A 17,554-nucleotide genomic window follows, 5' to 3' on the forward strand; every position below is an offset into this window, starting at 1 on the left:
CTTTATGGGGAGCGCCCCTAGTTCGGAGCCCAGAAAAGGGATTCTGAAGTCCGTTTCTGGGGCAATGGCCCGTGGACCCCTAGCGACCGAAAATGCCCCCTCGTGAGAGTCGTGCTCCCTATTGTTGTCGTAGGCGCTACCCAAGGATTGCTGCGTTTATGTTGCTGTACCCACGATGGTATGTCTTCAAGTAAAAGCGTGCTAAATTCGGCCGGGCCGAAAATTTCAGCCAAATCTGGTAAGAATTGCGCACTTTAGGGGCTGAAGAAGTAAAATAGGGAGATCGGTTCATAGGGGAGCTGCTTTAGGCTATAAACCGATTCATGCCATTTTCGACACGTATGTTAAAGGTCACGAGAGACGCCGTTGTACAAAATTTCAGCCAAATCGGACAATACTTGCGCCCTTTAGAGGTTCAAGAAGCCAAGCTATATCAGGTTATGGACCTATTTCAACCATACTGAGCACAGTTGTTGAAAGTCATAACAAAACACATCATGCTAAATTTCAGCCAAATCGGAAAATAATTGCGTCCTCTAGTGGCTCAAGAAGTCAAGACCTCAGATTGGTTTATATGGCAGCTATATCAGGTTATGAACCGATTTGAATTTTTCTTAGCACATTTGTTGAAAGTCATAACAAAACACCTCATGCAAAATTTCAGCCAAATCGGATAATAACTGCGCCCCCTAGTGGCTCAAGAAGTCAATACCTCAGATTGGTTTATATGGCAGCTATATCAGGTTATGGACCGATTTCAACCATATTCAGCACAGTTGTTGAAAGTCATAATAAAACACCACATGCAAAATTTGAGTTTATATGGCAGCTATATCGAAACGTGGACCGATATAGCCCATTTATAATCCCAACCGACCCAACCGTGATTGTAAATGGGCTAGATCGGTTTATGTTTTAACATAGCTGTCATATACACCGACCTCGGATCTTGACTTCTTGAGCCTCTAGAGGGCGCAATTAATATTCGATTGGGCTGAAATTTTGCCCAGTAACTTTTTTTATGTCCTTTAACATACGTGGTGAGTATGGTTCGAATCGGTCAAAAACCTGATATAGCTCCCATCACCGACTTAGCGAGGATTTGATGTTTTTGGGGAGTTCTTCAAGAATATTTCGGGTGTCGGAAGGAGGCGTTCTATGGATTTGCTGTTGTTGTCGTAGCATTGTGTTGTGCACTGAGGCGGCAGCCCTTGGCCGATAGACTCCATTCTGTCCGGCATCGGGTTAATCCAGCATCTGGTTCACCCGCCATCGGGTTAATCCGGCATTGGGTTAATCTGGCATTGGGTTAATCCGGCATCGGGTTAATCCGGCATCGGGTTAATTCGGCAACAGGTTAATCCGGCATCGGGTTAATCCGGCATCGGGTTAATCCGGCATCGAGCGGTGCCGACTTTATAATACTCTACATCTACCCTATAGGTACAAAGTGGGAGCTTTGTCTTATTTTGAAACAATGTTAATGGAAATCGTTGGATGTTTTCATATGGGTTGTTTAACAATCCGTATCACATTTCGAGCAAATATGTTCAAACTGTAACAACTACGGTTCACAAATTACAACATTATTGCAAACTACCCAAAATGTGTGACACTCGTAGAGAAAAGCGTTGTGCAATATTTTGGCAAGATTGGTCAAAAAATAGCTCCCATTAGACATAGCTCCCACTTTGTTCCTATAGGGTAGGTGTAAGGTATTATAAAGTAGGCACCGCCCGACTTTTGCCTTTCCTTTTTGTTTTGTTTTTTTTTTTTCTCATTAAACCTATTTTAGAACATTCGGCAAAGAAAAATATGAATTTCGTATTCAGAAAAAAATCTTTTAGAGTGGTTTTTACTTTTTTTTTATTTAATTAATTGAGACATTTATTACTGTGCAGCAGTACTTATTGATTTATTTCATCGTAAAGAAGATGGTGTCAGTAGGTTAGAGGATGCACGCAAGACTACCAAACATGAGATCATGAGTTCAATAATCTGTGGCACCAAAATTATTAAAATTTGTTTTTAATTTGTTTTAAAACCCGAGAGCAGCAGTAAAACCAACGAGACAAAGCAGCGCAAGCCGAACAAAGAAAACGCAAACCGCACCAGTTGGCTCTTTAGATGTTTTTTTGTCTCGCTTAAGGATATATTGTTGTTGTTATATGTTGGCTTGCAAAGAATGCCTTTCAACAACAAATTTTTACTTTGGGTCGTTGAGATTCAAAATAAATTGTTGCAGGAAAATTGACAAATTTCGTAGTTGTTTTTTCGACCAAAGTTGTTTTTTTCAAAATTATTTTTATCTGTGCAGCAATCATTTCCCGATTAAAATCTTAAAATTTGATAAAACTTATGCCACACAAGTTCAGCTTAGGCCAGAAGATGGTGGCTCAAGTTTTAACAACAGTTAACATGGGCCCTATTTCGAAGTATGGCCCTATTTTAAAGTCGTTTTTTGTATAGGTGTTAATAAATAAAAACAAGTAAAAAGGCGTTAAGTTCGGCCGGGCCGAACTTTGGATACCCACCACCTGGGGTATATATGTAAACAACCTTTCATCAAAATTCGGTGAAAATTTCATACCTTATACTCATATACCTCATACCGATCTGAACTATGTATATACGACACGGATGTCGAAAAGCCGAACATAAGTCACTGTGTCAAATTTCAGTAAAATCGGATTATAAATGCGCCTTTTATGGGGCCAAGACTTTAAATCGAGATATCGGTCTACATGGCAGCTATATCCGAATCTGGGCCAATTTGGGCCAAGTTGCATAAACATGTCGAAGAGCCTAACACTAAGCACTGTCCCAATTTTCGGCGAAATCGGACAATAAATGCCTCTTTTATGGGCCCTAAACTTTAAATCCAGAGATCGGTCTATATGGCAGCTGTATTCAAATCTGGACCGATCTGGGCAAAATTGAAGAAGGACGTCGAAGAGCCTAACCAAACTCACTGTCTCAAATTTCAGCGACATCGGACAATAAATGCGTCTTTTATGGCCCCAAAAGCTAAAACCTAGATATCGGTCTATATGGCAGCTATATCCAAATCTGAACCGATCTGTGCGATATTGCAGAAGTATATCAAGGGGCTTAACTTAACTCACTGTTCCAAATTTCGGGGACATAAATGAGCATTTTATGGGCCCAAAACCATAAATCAAGAAATCGGTCTATATGGCAGCTATATCCAAATCTGAACCGATCTGGACCAAATTGAAGAAATATGTCAAAGGGCCTAACACATCTCACTGTCCCAAATTTCAGCAAAATCGGATAATGAATGTGGCTATTATGGGCCTTACACCATAAATCGGAGGATCGATCTATATGGCAGCTATATCCGAATCTGGACCGATCTGAGCCAAATTAACGAAGGATGTCGATGGGCCTTACACAATTCACTGCCCCGAATTTCATCAAAATCGGATAATAAATGTGGCTTTTGTGGGCCTAAGACCCTAAACCGGAGGATCGGTCTATATGGCAGCTATATCCAAATCTGGACCAAATTAAAGAAACATGTCAAAGGGCCTAAGACAACTCACTGTCCCGAATTTCAGCGAAATCGGACAATAAATGTGGCTTTTATGGGCCTTTGACCCTAAATCGGAGGTTCGGTCTATATGGCAGCTATATCCGAATCTGGACCGATCTGAGCCAAATTGATAAAGGATGTCGAAGGGCCTAACACAACTCACTGTCCCAAATTTCAACAAAATCGGATAATAAATGTGGCTTTTATGGGCCTAAGACCCTAAATCTTCGGATCGGTCTATATGGGGGCTATATCAAGTTATAGTCCGATATAGCCCATCTTCGAACTTAACCTGCTTATGGACAAAAAAAGAATCTGTGCAAAATTTCAGCTCAATATCTCTATTTTTAAAGACTGTAGCGTGATTTCAACAGACAGACGGACAGACGGACAGACGGACGGACATGGCTAGATCGTCTTAGATTTTTACGCTGATCAAGAATACATATACTTTATAGGGTCGGAAATGGATATTTCGATGTGTTGCAAACTGAATGACAAAATGAATATACCCCCATCCTTCGGTGGTGGGTATAAAAATTCAACCCATTTCAGATCGACTTTGATAGTCATAAATATTAGGAAAATGTTTAAGGCGTACAACTGGCCCTGAAAAAACTCAAAAATGCTGATCATAATTTCAAAACATATGTAAGTCCCCTTCCATTATCCGATAAGTATGAAAACAAAAATTTTCGCTAGAATATTCCTTTTTTATTTCTATTCCATATTCCTATCCTCCGTTCATTTCTCTCTATCCTCTCTGGGGTCGGGCTACAATAACTTGGGGTCTGTTCCTCCTTCTACCTCTGAGGACTTGTCTGTTTCCGGGGCGACGATTTCCACGCCGTCTATTTGAAACGCGGCGGCGGTTACCACTGGGACCTCCTCTTACAAGTGTCTGGCCTATAATCTGAGGCAACAAAGCGGCAATGGGTGAACCCTGAGTGATGATGGTGTTTAGATTGTTGTTGCCACCCGTAGTAACGATACCTCCTGTACCTGTAACAGCGGTTCCTGCAGTGCCAGTGGCAGTTGCTGTAGCAGTTGCCGTGTTGATAATAATGGGGTTAACATTTCCAGTTCCAGTGGTAGTGGGTCGAAGTTGTTCCAACACTTCCTGTTTCTGGTTGATCAGCTGATTTATTTGGGCATTGGAGGCCAAAAAACGTAATTCACCATTACCATTAGTGCTGTCCTTGACGTAAAGGCCTGCTAGACGTTCCTTGCTGGTAGAAGCTGTATGTCAATGATTACCAAAGAAAAGGTTTAAAGGCAATGTTGGACTGGCATAGTAATAGACTTACCGGTTTGACCTGATGCAAGAAGACATGACACCATGGCCAGAAGAATTCCAACCAATTTATACGATACCATCTTGAACTGACTGGGAGACCAATTGATTTGACGTTATCCACCGAAGATGTGATTGTGATTTAATGTCAATCCCATACACTCCAGACGCTTTTATATGATTCTTAGATAGTGGGTCAAGCAAACAGACCGCAAGGCAAAAAGACGGACAAGTCGGTCCAAGTGGCAACTCATTCTTTGTCCCCTTTGCCGCCATCTATCCCTTTGCCCAATATTTGTCCAATTCATTGATGCGAGCGAGACACACATCTTTGATGGACTGACAACATGTTTGGGAAATGATATGCAAAATTTCCATAAAATTGAACTTTCTTTCAAACGCTGAGGTTGCTGCTGCTTCTGCTGATCATTTGCTTGTGGCTGCTGTAGCTCACTCCACCACCAACAACGATAGTCTCTAGCGAGTGGGTACTTGAACAATTAGAAAGTATTCTATAGTTTCAATATGTTTGGATTCCCCTAGGCAAAGAAATTCTTAATCTCATTATAGGCTGCTGCTGCTGCTGCTGCTTTGCTGCTGTGCTGATGTCGATGATGATAATGATATTCAAGTATGCATGTCTTTCGCATCGCTCCCCAGTACCTGGATAACTGCTGCCACTTCTTTTGCTGTGCCAAAACAGGGTGCCATCCAGTTGGTTAATGAATCTATTAATGTTCTATAGCCTGAGGAGCAAATAATTAAGTTTAATAAGTAAAATGTCTCATTTATCCCATTTCTTTTTTGCTCCATCATCCATCTGAAGGTAAACCCAAATATTTTAAAAATTTGTCTGGAATAGTTAGCGGCTATTGCCGCAAACTCGCACAAAAGAGAGTTAATATTTGTATGGACACGCATGGACAACCTAAACTAGGCATAATGAAATAAAAAGGTTAAAAAAAAACATTTTATGGGAATATATTGATTATTTCCAGTAAGCGAGGTGGGTACTTCGAAACCACTTGAATACACAGAAAAAAATATTGTCTTAAACATTACCAATTAAACATTGGGTTGCTTAATAAAACCCAAATTATCAAACCAACTGCTTTGGTTCGATAATTTTTATACCCACCACCGTAGGATAGGGGTATATTCATTTAGTCATACCGTTTGCAACACATAGAAATATCCATTTCCGACCCTATAGAGTATATATATTCTTGATCAGCGTAAAAATCTAAGACGATCTAGCCATGTCCGTCCGTCTGTCTGTTGAAATCACGCTACAGTCTTTAAAAATAGAGATATTGAGCTGAAACTTTGCGCAGATTCTTTTTTCTTCCAAAAGCAGTTTAAGTTCGAAAATTGGCCAAATCAGACTATATCTTGATATAGCCCCCATATAGACCGATCCGCCGATATAGGGTCTTAGGCCAATAAACGGCATATTTATTATCCGATTTTGCTGAAATTTAAAACAGTGAGTTCTGTTAGGCCCTTCGACATCCTTCGTCAATTTGGCCCAGATCGGTCCAGATTTGGATATAGCTGCCATATAGACCGATCCTCCGATTTAGGGCCTTAGGCCCATAAAAGCCACAGTTATTATCCGATTTTACTGAAATTTGAAACAGTGAGTACTGTTAGTCCCTTCGACATCGTTCGTTAATTTGGCCCGGGTCGGTCCAGATTTGGTTATAGCTGCCATATAGACCCATCTTCCGATTTATGGTCTTAGGCCCATAAAAGTCGCATTAATTGTCCAATTTTACTGAAATTTGGGACAGTGAGTTGTGTTAGGCCCTTCGACATCGTTCGTTAATTTGGCCCGGGTCGGTCCAGATTTAGTTATAGCTGCCATATAGACCGATCCTCCGATTTGGGGTCTTAGACCCATAAAAGCCACGTTTGTTATCCGAATTTGCTGAAATTTGGGACAGTAGGTTGTCTTAGGCCTTTCAACATCCTTCGTTAATTTGGCCCAGATCGGTCCAGATTTGGATATAGCTGCCATATAGACCGATCCTCCGATTTATGGTCTTAGGCCCATAAAAGCCACATTTATTATCCAATTTTGCTAAAATTTGGGACAATGAGTTGTATTGGGCCCTTCGACATCCTTCATCAATTTGGCTCATATCGGTCCAGATTTGGATATAGCTGCCAGATTAACCGATCCTCCGATTTAGGGTCATAGACCCATAAAAGGCGCATTTATTACCCGAGGTCGCCGAAATTTTGGACAGTGAATTAAGTTAAGCTCCTTGACGTACTTCAGCATTATGGCGTAGATCGGGCCAGATTTGGATATAGCTGCCATATAGACCGATCTCTCGGTTTTAGGTTTTGGGGCCACAAAAAGCGCATTTATTGTCCGATGTCGCCGCAATTTGGGAAAGTGAGTTGTGCTACGACATACTTCTTCAATTTCACTCAAATCGGTCTAAATTTGGATATAGCTGCCATATAGACCGATCTCTCGATTAAATGTTTTGGACCCATAAAAGGTGCATTTATTTTCCGATGTTGCCAAAATTTGGGACAAAGAGTTAAGTTAAGCCCCTACACATATTTCTGCATTTTGGTCTAGATCGATCAAGATTTGCATATAGCCGCCATATAGACCGATATCTCGACTTAAAGTATTGGCACCAAAAAAGGCGGATGTATAATCCGATTTAACTGAAATTTGACACAGTGACTTGTGTTAGGCTTTTCGATCTGTTTATTTTTAGATATAGCTACTAAAAACACCAATATTTTGTTATACACAATCGCACTATGACTTGTACTTATTAGTATTTGGTCCAAATCGGCACATATTTCGATCTAACTGCGATGGGACATTAGGTATGCAATTTTCAAGGGATTTTGATGAAAGGTGGTTTACCCGAGGTGGTGGGAATCCAAAGTTCGGCCCGGCCGAACTTAACGTCTTTTTGCTTGTTTTAATTTGTTGCGGTCTTTTTTCATTTTAATACCCTCCGCTATAGAATGGGGTTATACTAATTTCGTCATCCCCATAAACTATATATATTCTTGATCGTCATGACATTTTAAGTCGAACTAGCCATGTCCGTCCGTCTGTCCGTCCGTCCGTCGGTCCGTCCGTCCGTCGGTCCGTCCGTCCGTCGGTCCGTCCGTCCGTCGGTCCGTCCGTCCGTCGGTCCGTCCGTCTGTCTGTCGAGAGCATGCAAACTTTTGAAGGAGTAAAGCTAGCCGCTTGAAATTTTGCACAAATACTTCTTATTAGTGTAGGTCAGATGGGATAGTAAATGGGCTATATCGGTCCACGCTTTGATATTGCTGCCATATAAACCGATATGGGATTTTGATTTCTTGAGCCGCTAAAGGGCACAATTCTTGAAATTTTTGCATGAGGTGTTTTATTATGACCTCCAACAACAGTGCTAAGAATAGTTTAAATCGCTCTATAACCTGATATAGCTGTCATATAAACCAATCTGGGATCTTGAATTCTTGACAACTAGAGTGCGCAATTCCTATCTGATTTGGCTGAAATTTTGCACGACTTGTTTTGTTATGACTTCCAATAATTGTAATAAGAATGGTTCAAATCGGTCCATAATCTGGTATATCTGCCATAGAAACCGATCTTCAACTTCATAAGCCACTAGAGGGCGCAATTATTATCCGATTTGGCTGGAATTTTGCATGAGGTGTTTTGTTATGTCTTCCTATCAGATTTGGCTGAAATATTGCATGACGTGTATTGTTTCCAATAACAATATTAAGAATGGTTCAAATCGGCCCATAACCTGATATAGCTGCCATATAAACCGATCTGGGGTCTTGACTTCTTGAGTCACTAGAGGGCGCAATTATTATCCGATTTAGTTGAAATTTTGCATGAGGTGTTTTGTTATAACTTTCAACAACTGTGCTAAGAATAGTTTAAATCGGTCTATAACCTGATATAGCTGCCATATAAACCGATATGGGAAATTTATTTCTTCAGGCTCTTAAGGGCGCAAGTATTATCCGATTTGACTGAAATTTTGTACAACGGCTTCTCTCATGTCCTTTAACATACGTGTCGCATATGACATGCATCGGTTTTTAGCCTAATACAGCTCCCCTATAAACCGATCTCCCTATTTAACTTTTTCAGCCCATAAAGTGCGCAATTCTTACTAGATTTGGCTGAAATTTTACACAATGACTTCTACTATGATCTCCAATATTCAGTTCAATTATGGTCCGAAATGAACCATTACTTGAAATTGATGCAATAACATAGCAATTATTTTCTTTTATCCTTTGTTTGCCTAAAAAGAGATACCTTGGCATGAGCTCGACAAATGCGATCCATGGTGGAGGGTATTTAAGATTCGGCCCGGCCGAACTTAGCACGCTTTTACTTGTTTCTTCTGAGGTCTTATTTCGTTATGAAATGGAGCCCCAATTTTGGGGGTTTTATTTCATTTTCAATTTGCTGCTTTCTCGCTTATTTATGCTTTATTTTGTCGAATTATTCAGCTTGTCGAAAATACAAATTGCAAAATCGTTCATTAAAACTGCAGTGTTCCGATCTCAGCAACATTTTTAATTGAATGTACAAATTTGCTAATAGAACCGATTTTTTTCTGTGTATAATAACAAAGGCATTTGTTCCCAGCCCTTAAAAAATTTAAAAAAAAAACGACGCAAGACATTTAAAACGTCGTCACCTTTTTTTATTTTTGTTGTTTTTAAGTCTTGCAGAGGCATTGGTATCTCTCAACATTTGTGCCAAAAACACTTCAAATCTAACCATATTTCACTATGGTTCATATTCACAATGCAGACAAGAGGTGCTACCAATTCAAACGACCACATTTTTTATTTGAAAATATTTTTATCGTTAATACAATGAAAACAAACAATTTTTTGTTCACTAAATTGACACAAACGCAAATTTATAAACTGTTTGATACTCGTAATACAAATAAAAGACACGTGGTAAGTAGTTGTACTGGACCGAATCAGTCAATGTAGAATTGATTTCTATGATCAGTGGGATGTTTGTGATCGATTGAGATACCATTTTGGTGATTTAAAACAGGTTTAAAATTGAGTTTTGAGGCGCTAGTTCGGCCATTTCGCCCATAGTGCCACGGACCAAAACCTGGTGCAAAAATGTTTTCCCGATAATAAATTGGAATTATTTTGATGCCAAACTCGATGAACACGATTGGAGAACGTTCGTAGGTTCAAATTCTCGTACGAGCGTTCGGTAAAGTAAACACGATAATTTTGTCAGTTTACGAATTGCAAAATTGGCAAATTCTTCTCGTCAGAGAACACGATGTTCGGAAAAAAAGCTCGTTTTCAGTATATGTTGAATCCTTTCACGGGATATTTTCAAATTTAGTCTTAATTCGACCCTTCACTCGCCGAAACATTTCAGCTGTTGCTGTAGTCTTTTTTGAACCACTAACATGATATTTGGCAATGGTACCAGTATGCGATACACCAACATTTTGCTCACCTCAAACTGTTTGAGTTCTCCAAAAATAGCCGGTTGTGCTTTTTCGATTTGTGTCATATTGCAGAAGTATGTCGAGGGACTAAACTTAACTCACTGACTCAAATTTCGGCGACATCGGATATTAAATGAGACTTTTATGGGGCCAAGACCTTAAATCGACAGATGGGTTATATGGCAGCTATATGCAAATCTGGACCAATCTGTGCCATATTGCAGAAAGATGTAAAAGGGTCTAACACAATTCACTGTCGCAAATAAAGGCGACATCGGACAATAAATGAGACTTTTATGGCCCCAAAACCTTAAATCGAGAGATCGGTCTATATGGCAGCTATATTAAAATCTGGACCACTCTGAGCCAAATTGAGGAAGAACGTCAAAGAGCCTAACACAACTCGCTGTCCCAAATTTCAGCGATTTCGAACAATAAATGCGCCTTTTATGGCCCAAAAACCTAAAACCGAGAGATCGGTCTATATGGCAGCTATATTCAAATCTGGACCGATCAAGGCCAAATTGACGAGGGATATTGAAGGGCCTTACACAACTTACTATCCTAAATTTCGCCTTTGATGCACGCTGGTTAAGTTCTTGAACGGGCGAAATCGGATAAATAAAAACTTAATTTTTCATCTGATTTTGCTGAAATTTGAAACAATTAGTAGTTAAAGGCTTCCCGACGTTTGACATAAATATGGATCAGATCAGACTATATTTAGATATAGCCTCCATATAGACCGATCTCCTGATAAAGGGTCTAAAGCCCATAAAAGCTTTATTTTTTAACCGATTTCGCTGAAATTTTAAACAGTGGGAAGTCTTAGTTCTCCCATCATCCGTTCTCAATATGGTTCGGACTATATATAGATATAGCTGCCAAACAGATCGATATTTCGATAAAGGGTCTGAAGCGAATAAGAGCTTTATTTTTTATGCGATTTCGCTGAAATTTGAAACAGTAAGTTGTTTTAGTTGTTTTAGACCACCCGCTATCGGACCCAAATATGGTAAAGATCGGATTGTATGCTGTCATATAGACCGATGTGACGATTATTTATTATTTTTTAACCAATTTTGTTGAAATTTGAAATACAAAGATCAACAGTGACTTATATATATTAGCCCACTTAATATCCGTCTCAAATTTGGGTGCTTAAGTTATCAAATTTTCACCGGATTGAGCCGAAAAGAGGTGCTGGGTATCCAAAGTTCGGCCCGGCCGAACTTAATGCCTTTTTATACCCTACACCATAGGATGGGGGTATACTAATTTCGTCTTTCTGTTTGTAACTACTCGAAATATTCGTCATATACACCCGAGGTGCTGGGTATCCAAAGTTCGGCCCGGCCGAACTTAATGCCTTTTTATACCCTACAATACAATTCTTATTCGATTTGAATGCAATTTTCCACGACGCGTTTTATTATGATTATCAACAATTGTGCTAAGTATGGTTAAAATCGGCCCATAACCTGATATAGCTGTCATATAAACCTATCGGGATCTTGATTTCTTGAGCGTCTAGAGGGCGCAATTCTCATCCGATTTAGCTGAAATTTTGCACGACGTGTTTTGTTATGACTTCCAACAACTGTATTAAGAATGGTTCAAATCGATCCATAACCTGATATAGCTGTCTTACAAACCGATCTGGGGTCTTGACTTCTTGAGCCTCTAGAGTGCGTAATTCTTATCCGATTGGAATGAAATTTTGCACGACGTATTTTGTTATGATATCCAACAACTGTGCCAAGTATGGTTTAAATCGGTTTATAACCTGATATAGCTGTCATACAAACCGATCTTGGGTCTTGACTTCTTGAGCCTCTAGAGGGCGCAATTCTTATTCTATTTGAATGAAATTTTGCACGATGTGTTTTGTTATGATATCCAACAACTGTGCCACGTATGGTTCAAATCGGTTCATAACCTGATATAGCTGTCATATAAACCGATCTGGGATCTTAACTTCTTGAGCCTCTAGAGGTAGCAATTATCATCCGATATGCCTGAAATTTTGTACGACGTATCTTCTCATGAACATCAACATACGTGTTTATTATGGTCTGAATCGGTCTATAGCCTGATACAGGTCCCATATGAATCGATCTCTCTATTTTGCTTCTTGAGCCCCCAAAGGGCGCATTCTTACTCGAATTGGCTGACATTTTACACAGGTCTCCAATATATAATTTAATTGTGGTCCAAACCAGACCATATCTTGATATCGCTCTAATAGCAGAGCAAATCTTTCCTTATATCCTTTTTGGCCAAAGAAGAGATACCGGGAAAAGAACTCGACAAATGCGATCCATGGTGGACGGCCGAACTTGGCACGCTTTTACTTGTTTTTCAATTCAAATAGTTTTTTTCAAAGTTCTCCTTTTTAAATTGATTCCAATTTGGTCCCAATCGGGGTCTACATGTCAAGTTTGATTGATATTTGTTTGTGTGAGCGGCCCCCAAGTACTTATACCCAAATTTGACCACCAAACAATGGGTTCGAAATATTAACCGCTAGCTATTATATCCCCTTAGAGCCATAACTTGGGTGCAAATTGTCCCATTCGGCGTTAAGTGGTTTTGCAGGGACTTGTGTCCAAAATTATAATATCACATTTGTATTATGCTCCAATTATCTTCTGTAGGTGTCTTCTAAGTGACAATGACGGTGTGACTAAAGAAATATACTTCCAAATATTGGCAGAGTTGTAGGGCAGGGTTAACCCATTACCCTTTGCATAATTACTTCTATTCGAACTGTTAATCAATCACCTGCCTCACCATACTGCAGCACCCTGTATTCGGATGTAATCTCTTTAATGATGTAAAACACGTGTTAAATTTTGACACACATATTATTTGACATTTTAAGTAATTGCAATTATTCAAATACTTTCAAGCGTTTGCGACCAAGTTCAGTTTGACTCGGAGTTGGAGTTTGATTAGAAGGGGAACAGTAACAGCGAGTATTTAGAAAGATTAGTAAAATTTGCATAGAAGCAAGAGGAAATCCACCAACACAACCACCACACCTCATCTCCTTTCACAAGACCTTTGATAATACTGTGGCATCTCCTTAGGATATTTGCTCCAAACTCTTAAGATTTAAGATGGGTTTATGATGTGGGTGTAATTCCTACAGATAGATGCCTGCACGTTGTGTGGGTGTAGTTGTGTGTGGCCATGTTGCTATACCAAAATAGACACATCCACACCTGGTGTAACCCCGTAAATCAACTGTTAAATTGTTTAGAACAACAAATTGCTCAGAAAAGTGGGAGAACTGCCATAGAGCGTATATTTTTAACTGAATCTAAGTGAATTTCAAAATTCCCACATTCTCACAAACGCGCACACACACACACACACTTGGTTTCCCCAGAAAGCTTTTTACCCTCGGCCACACAACAACCCACCCGCGTGTGAGTGAGCGAATATAGCCTAGGGTGAATCATCAACGTATCCTTTTCAGGTGCCTCCACAATTTTTTATATAATTTTTGTTTTTCTTTACCCAAGTTAAAAACTCCACTCAGGGCACCATTCTGAGTGCGTATGCTGCGGCTTTGGGTTTTGTGGCAAATGTAACACGGGACTCATTGGCGCTGGTAAATGTGCAAGGCCGAGGTGTGAGTGAGTATCTGTGAGTAAATGGCTAGAAGAGCCACAAGGGAGCCACATTTGCACTACCCACATTACTATACCTTTCAAAAGTCGCTAGTTTTTAATAAACGAGGACCTTATAAGTGACTGAGAATAAACCATTTTCAAATTTTGCCAAAAACACAAGACATTTGGGAGTAATTGTCAAAAATGTTCATCTAAAGATAGGCACAACCATATTTTAAATGCTAATAAAGACTTAATGGTATCAATGGGGCTTATCCGAAAGGAGGAAATGGGATGCATTTACGAAATCGGAAAAAGCCATTAACAGCATACTATCTCCACTGGTGCGCTTCGCTACACTTTAAAATTTATTTTTGATACTAGAGATTGTAGAACATGTTGACGCTGATAAAGGATTTTCCTTTCTGTGCCTTCAAAATTCAATAATTCCTAAAATTCACCCAACTAAGGCATAACTGAAACAAGTAAAAGCGTGCTAAGTTCGGCCGGGCCGAATGTTATATTCCCTCCACCATGGATCGCATTTGTGGAGTTCTTTCCCGGTATATCTTTTAAGACAAACAAAGGAAAAAACAAACAAAATTGTGCTAATTGATCGGTTTATATGGGAGCTGTATCAGGCTAAAGACCGATTCAGAGTATATTTGACACCTGTGTTGGAGGTTGTGGTAGGAGCCGCTGTACAAAATTTCAGCCAAATCGGATAATTATTACGCCCTCTTGAGGCTCAAGAAGTCAAAACCCGAGATCGGTTTATATGGCAGCTATATCAGGTTATGGACTAATTTCAATCGTACCCAGCACAGTTGTTGAAAGTCATAACAAAACACCTCATGCAAAATTTCAGTGAAATCGGATAATAATTACCCCCTCTAGTGGCTCAAAACGTCAAGACCCGAGATCGGTTTATATTGCAGCTATATAAGGTTATGGACTGATTTCGACCATACTCAGCACAGTTGTTGGAAGTCATAATAAAACGCCTCATGCAAAATTTCAACCAAATCGGATAAGAATTGTGCCCTCTAATGGCTCAAGAAGTCAAGACCCCAGATCGGTTTATATGGCAGCTATATCAGGTTATGGACCGATTTCAACCATACTCAGCACAGTTATTAGAAGTCATAGCAAAACACCTCATGCAAAATGTCAACCAAATCGGATAAGAATTGTCCCCTCTGGTGGCTCAAGAAGTCAAGACCCCAGATCGGTTTATATGGCAGCTATATCAGGTTATGGACTGATTTCGACCATACTAATCACAGTTGTTGGAAGTCATAATAAAACACCTCGGGCAAAATTTTAGCCAAATCGGATAAGAATTGTGCGCTCTAGTGGCTCAAGAAGTCAAGACCCGAGATCGGTTTATATGGCAGCTATATCAGGTTATGAACCGATTTCAAAAATACTCAGCACAGTTATTAGAAGTCATAGCAAAACATCTAGGTTCAGCCAAATCGGATAAGAAGTGTGCCCTCTAGTGGCACAAGGAGTCAAGACCCGAGATCGGTTTATATGGCAGCTACACCAACACATGGACCGATATAGCCCATTTACAATCTCAACCGTCCTACATTAATAAAAAGTATTTGTGCAAAATTTTAAGAGGCTGGCTTTACTCTTTCGAAAGTTAGCGTGCTTTCGACAGACAGACGGACGGACGGAAGGACGAACAGACGGACGGACAGACGGACGGACAGACGGACGGACAGACGGACGGACAGGCGGACGGAAGGACGAGTAGACGGACGGTCAGACGGACGGTCAGACGGACGGTCAGACGGACGGAGATGGCTAAATCGACTTAAAATGTCACGACGATCAAGAATATATATACTTTATGGGGTCTTAGTCGAAAATGTCGATGTGTTGCAAACGGAATGACTAAATGAATATACCCCCTATCCTACAGTGGTGGGTGTAAAAAGAGCACAGCACCAACTTGGTAATGCTGTTGCATAATTTTCGGGGGACTCGTATAAAATTTGCACGTAGCCAGTTTCTGGATAATTGCTTTTTAAGATTTTCCATCCTTAATGGGAAATGCCTACAGGATACGATATTTCTTGGCAAGCTCTTGGCCTGGATAAATGGGGAGTTCGTTTTTGTTTTTTGGTTCCAAACATGTAAGTGTCGAATAGAGTTCGTGCCCTGGTTGCAACACAAATACCTCTCCCCCACCACATAAATGGATGGGGTGAAACACTGCTCCTTGTGTCAGTGTCATGAATATGATAGTGCCCTTACGGTTTAATGTTGCATTGCAGCCTCATTGTTTGGGCCACACACGCACTCAGTCACCGTGAACAAACTCTGAATTGCGGCCTTGGTTGGTATGGTAAAGTTTGCACTTGACGCCCATCATCTTGCAGCGACCAAGGTTGCCCTAAGATGGCAGTGGAAGTTGGGTAGAGGATGCTTGCTCCCACCCATATTCCTACCTAGCCTCCATGTACTTCATTTGAATTCCGGCTAGCATGGTATTCCAATGAAGCTGTTACTGCTGTGCGAGCGACTCGTCAGGTAAAGGTACATCGTTGCACTGCACTGTCCTGCACCGCACGTCGTCCTGTTCCAGGTGAGCAAATGGGAAGATGAACAAAAAAATATTTTGCCGTGAAATTAAAATTTTAATTAAAACAAAATGACGGAGCGACGACGTCGCTGCCTGTGCTGCACCATGCTTGTTGTGTTGTTCCTCTCCTTTTTTTGTTGTGTGTGTGTGTTTTTTTCTCGAATAGTTGGTACCTCATTCTGGGATTTAAGAGTCTCTTCATGCAGAATAGATTGCGAATGCTTGGTGGTGTTCGCTTTGTCCCGAAGAGTTGGAGATTGCTGTTTAGCGCAACAAATAATGAAGTTTGAATAGACAATGCGCTTTCTTTCTCCCCCTGGCCCCCTTTTGGATTACGTTGCACTTTCGCTTTAAAGCATTATGGGGTCTGGTGAGAGAAACTGAAAATGATAAGGCCAACATACAGAACCCCTTCTCAATCGCACAGATTTAGATTCTGGCACAGCTTATGGCACAAAGACAATTATCTTTCATTGCATTTTGTTTTAAGGACATTTTGCGAATTGTTAAGCATGTGTTTTAAGGCTTTTTGCGACATCATTAAATGCAGATGCTATGGTAGATAGTCAAAAAAAGTAAACATTGCTCTTGAGAAAAGAATCGCTGGAAAGTAGATATTGAACCAAGTCATTTATGTCAATTGCCAAGTTGGCATAGATTTGATGAACAAGCTCCTAATGAAATGCTGATAATACAGAAACTAAATAAAAGGATAATGGGAAGTTTTAACAAGTAACAATGAATTAAGTTCGGCGATGCCGAAATTGAAAATCCACCACCATGGATTGACATCTTAAGCCAATTTCTTTAATATTTGTGAGCCCAAGACGTCTTTACACTGATATCGGTCATTACAGGGTAAGGTTGTCGAATGGACCCAAACTACTGACTTTTCTGAAATTTGTCATAATCAGTTAAAACCAGTAAGGAAACGCAAAAGTCGGGCTGTGCCGACTTTATAACAGCCTAAACCTACACTATTGGTACAAAGTGGGAGCT

The 17,554-nt window shown here is 40.2% G+C and overlaps 1 protein-coding gene across 1 annotated transcript; it reads right to left on the minus strand.

Moving 5' to 3' along the window:
- Positions 1-4,310: 4,310 nt before the first annotated feature.
- On the minus strand, positions 4,311-4,933 carry LOC106084802 (uncharacterized). Its single transcript, XM_013248723.2, has 2 exons — positions 4,864-4,933; positions 4,311-4,795 (listed from the first exon to the last, which is right to left on the minus strand). The coding sequence occupies exons 1-2, from the start codon at positions 4,931-4,933 to the stop codon at positions 4,311-4,313; spliced, it is 555 nt and encodes a 184-aa protein (XP_013104177.1).
- Positions 4,934-17,554: the final 12,621 nt, after the last annotated feature.

Source organism: Stomoxys calcitrans, chromosome 4, assembly GCF_963082655.1.
Source record: "Stomoxys calcitrans chromosome 4, idStoCalc2.1, whole genome shotgun sequence".
Lineage (NCBI taxonomy): Eukaryota > Metazoa > Arthropoda > Insecta > Diptera > Muscidae > Stomoxys > Stomoxys calcitrans.

Coding starts and splice junctions, on each gene's coding strand:
- LOC106084802 (XM_013248723.2), bottom strand. CDS start 4,933: ATGGTATCGTATAAATTGGTTGGAATTCTTCTGGCCATGGTGTCATGT. Junction 4,796..4,863: donor TCTTGCATCAGGTCAAACCG/GTAAGTCTATTA, acceptor ATTGACATACAG/CTTCTACCAGCAAGGAACGT.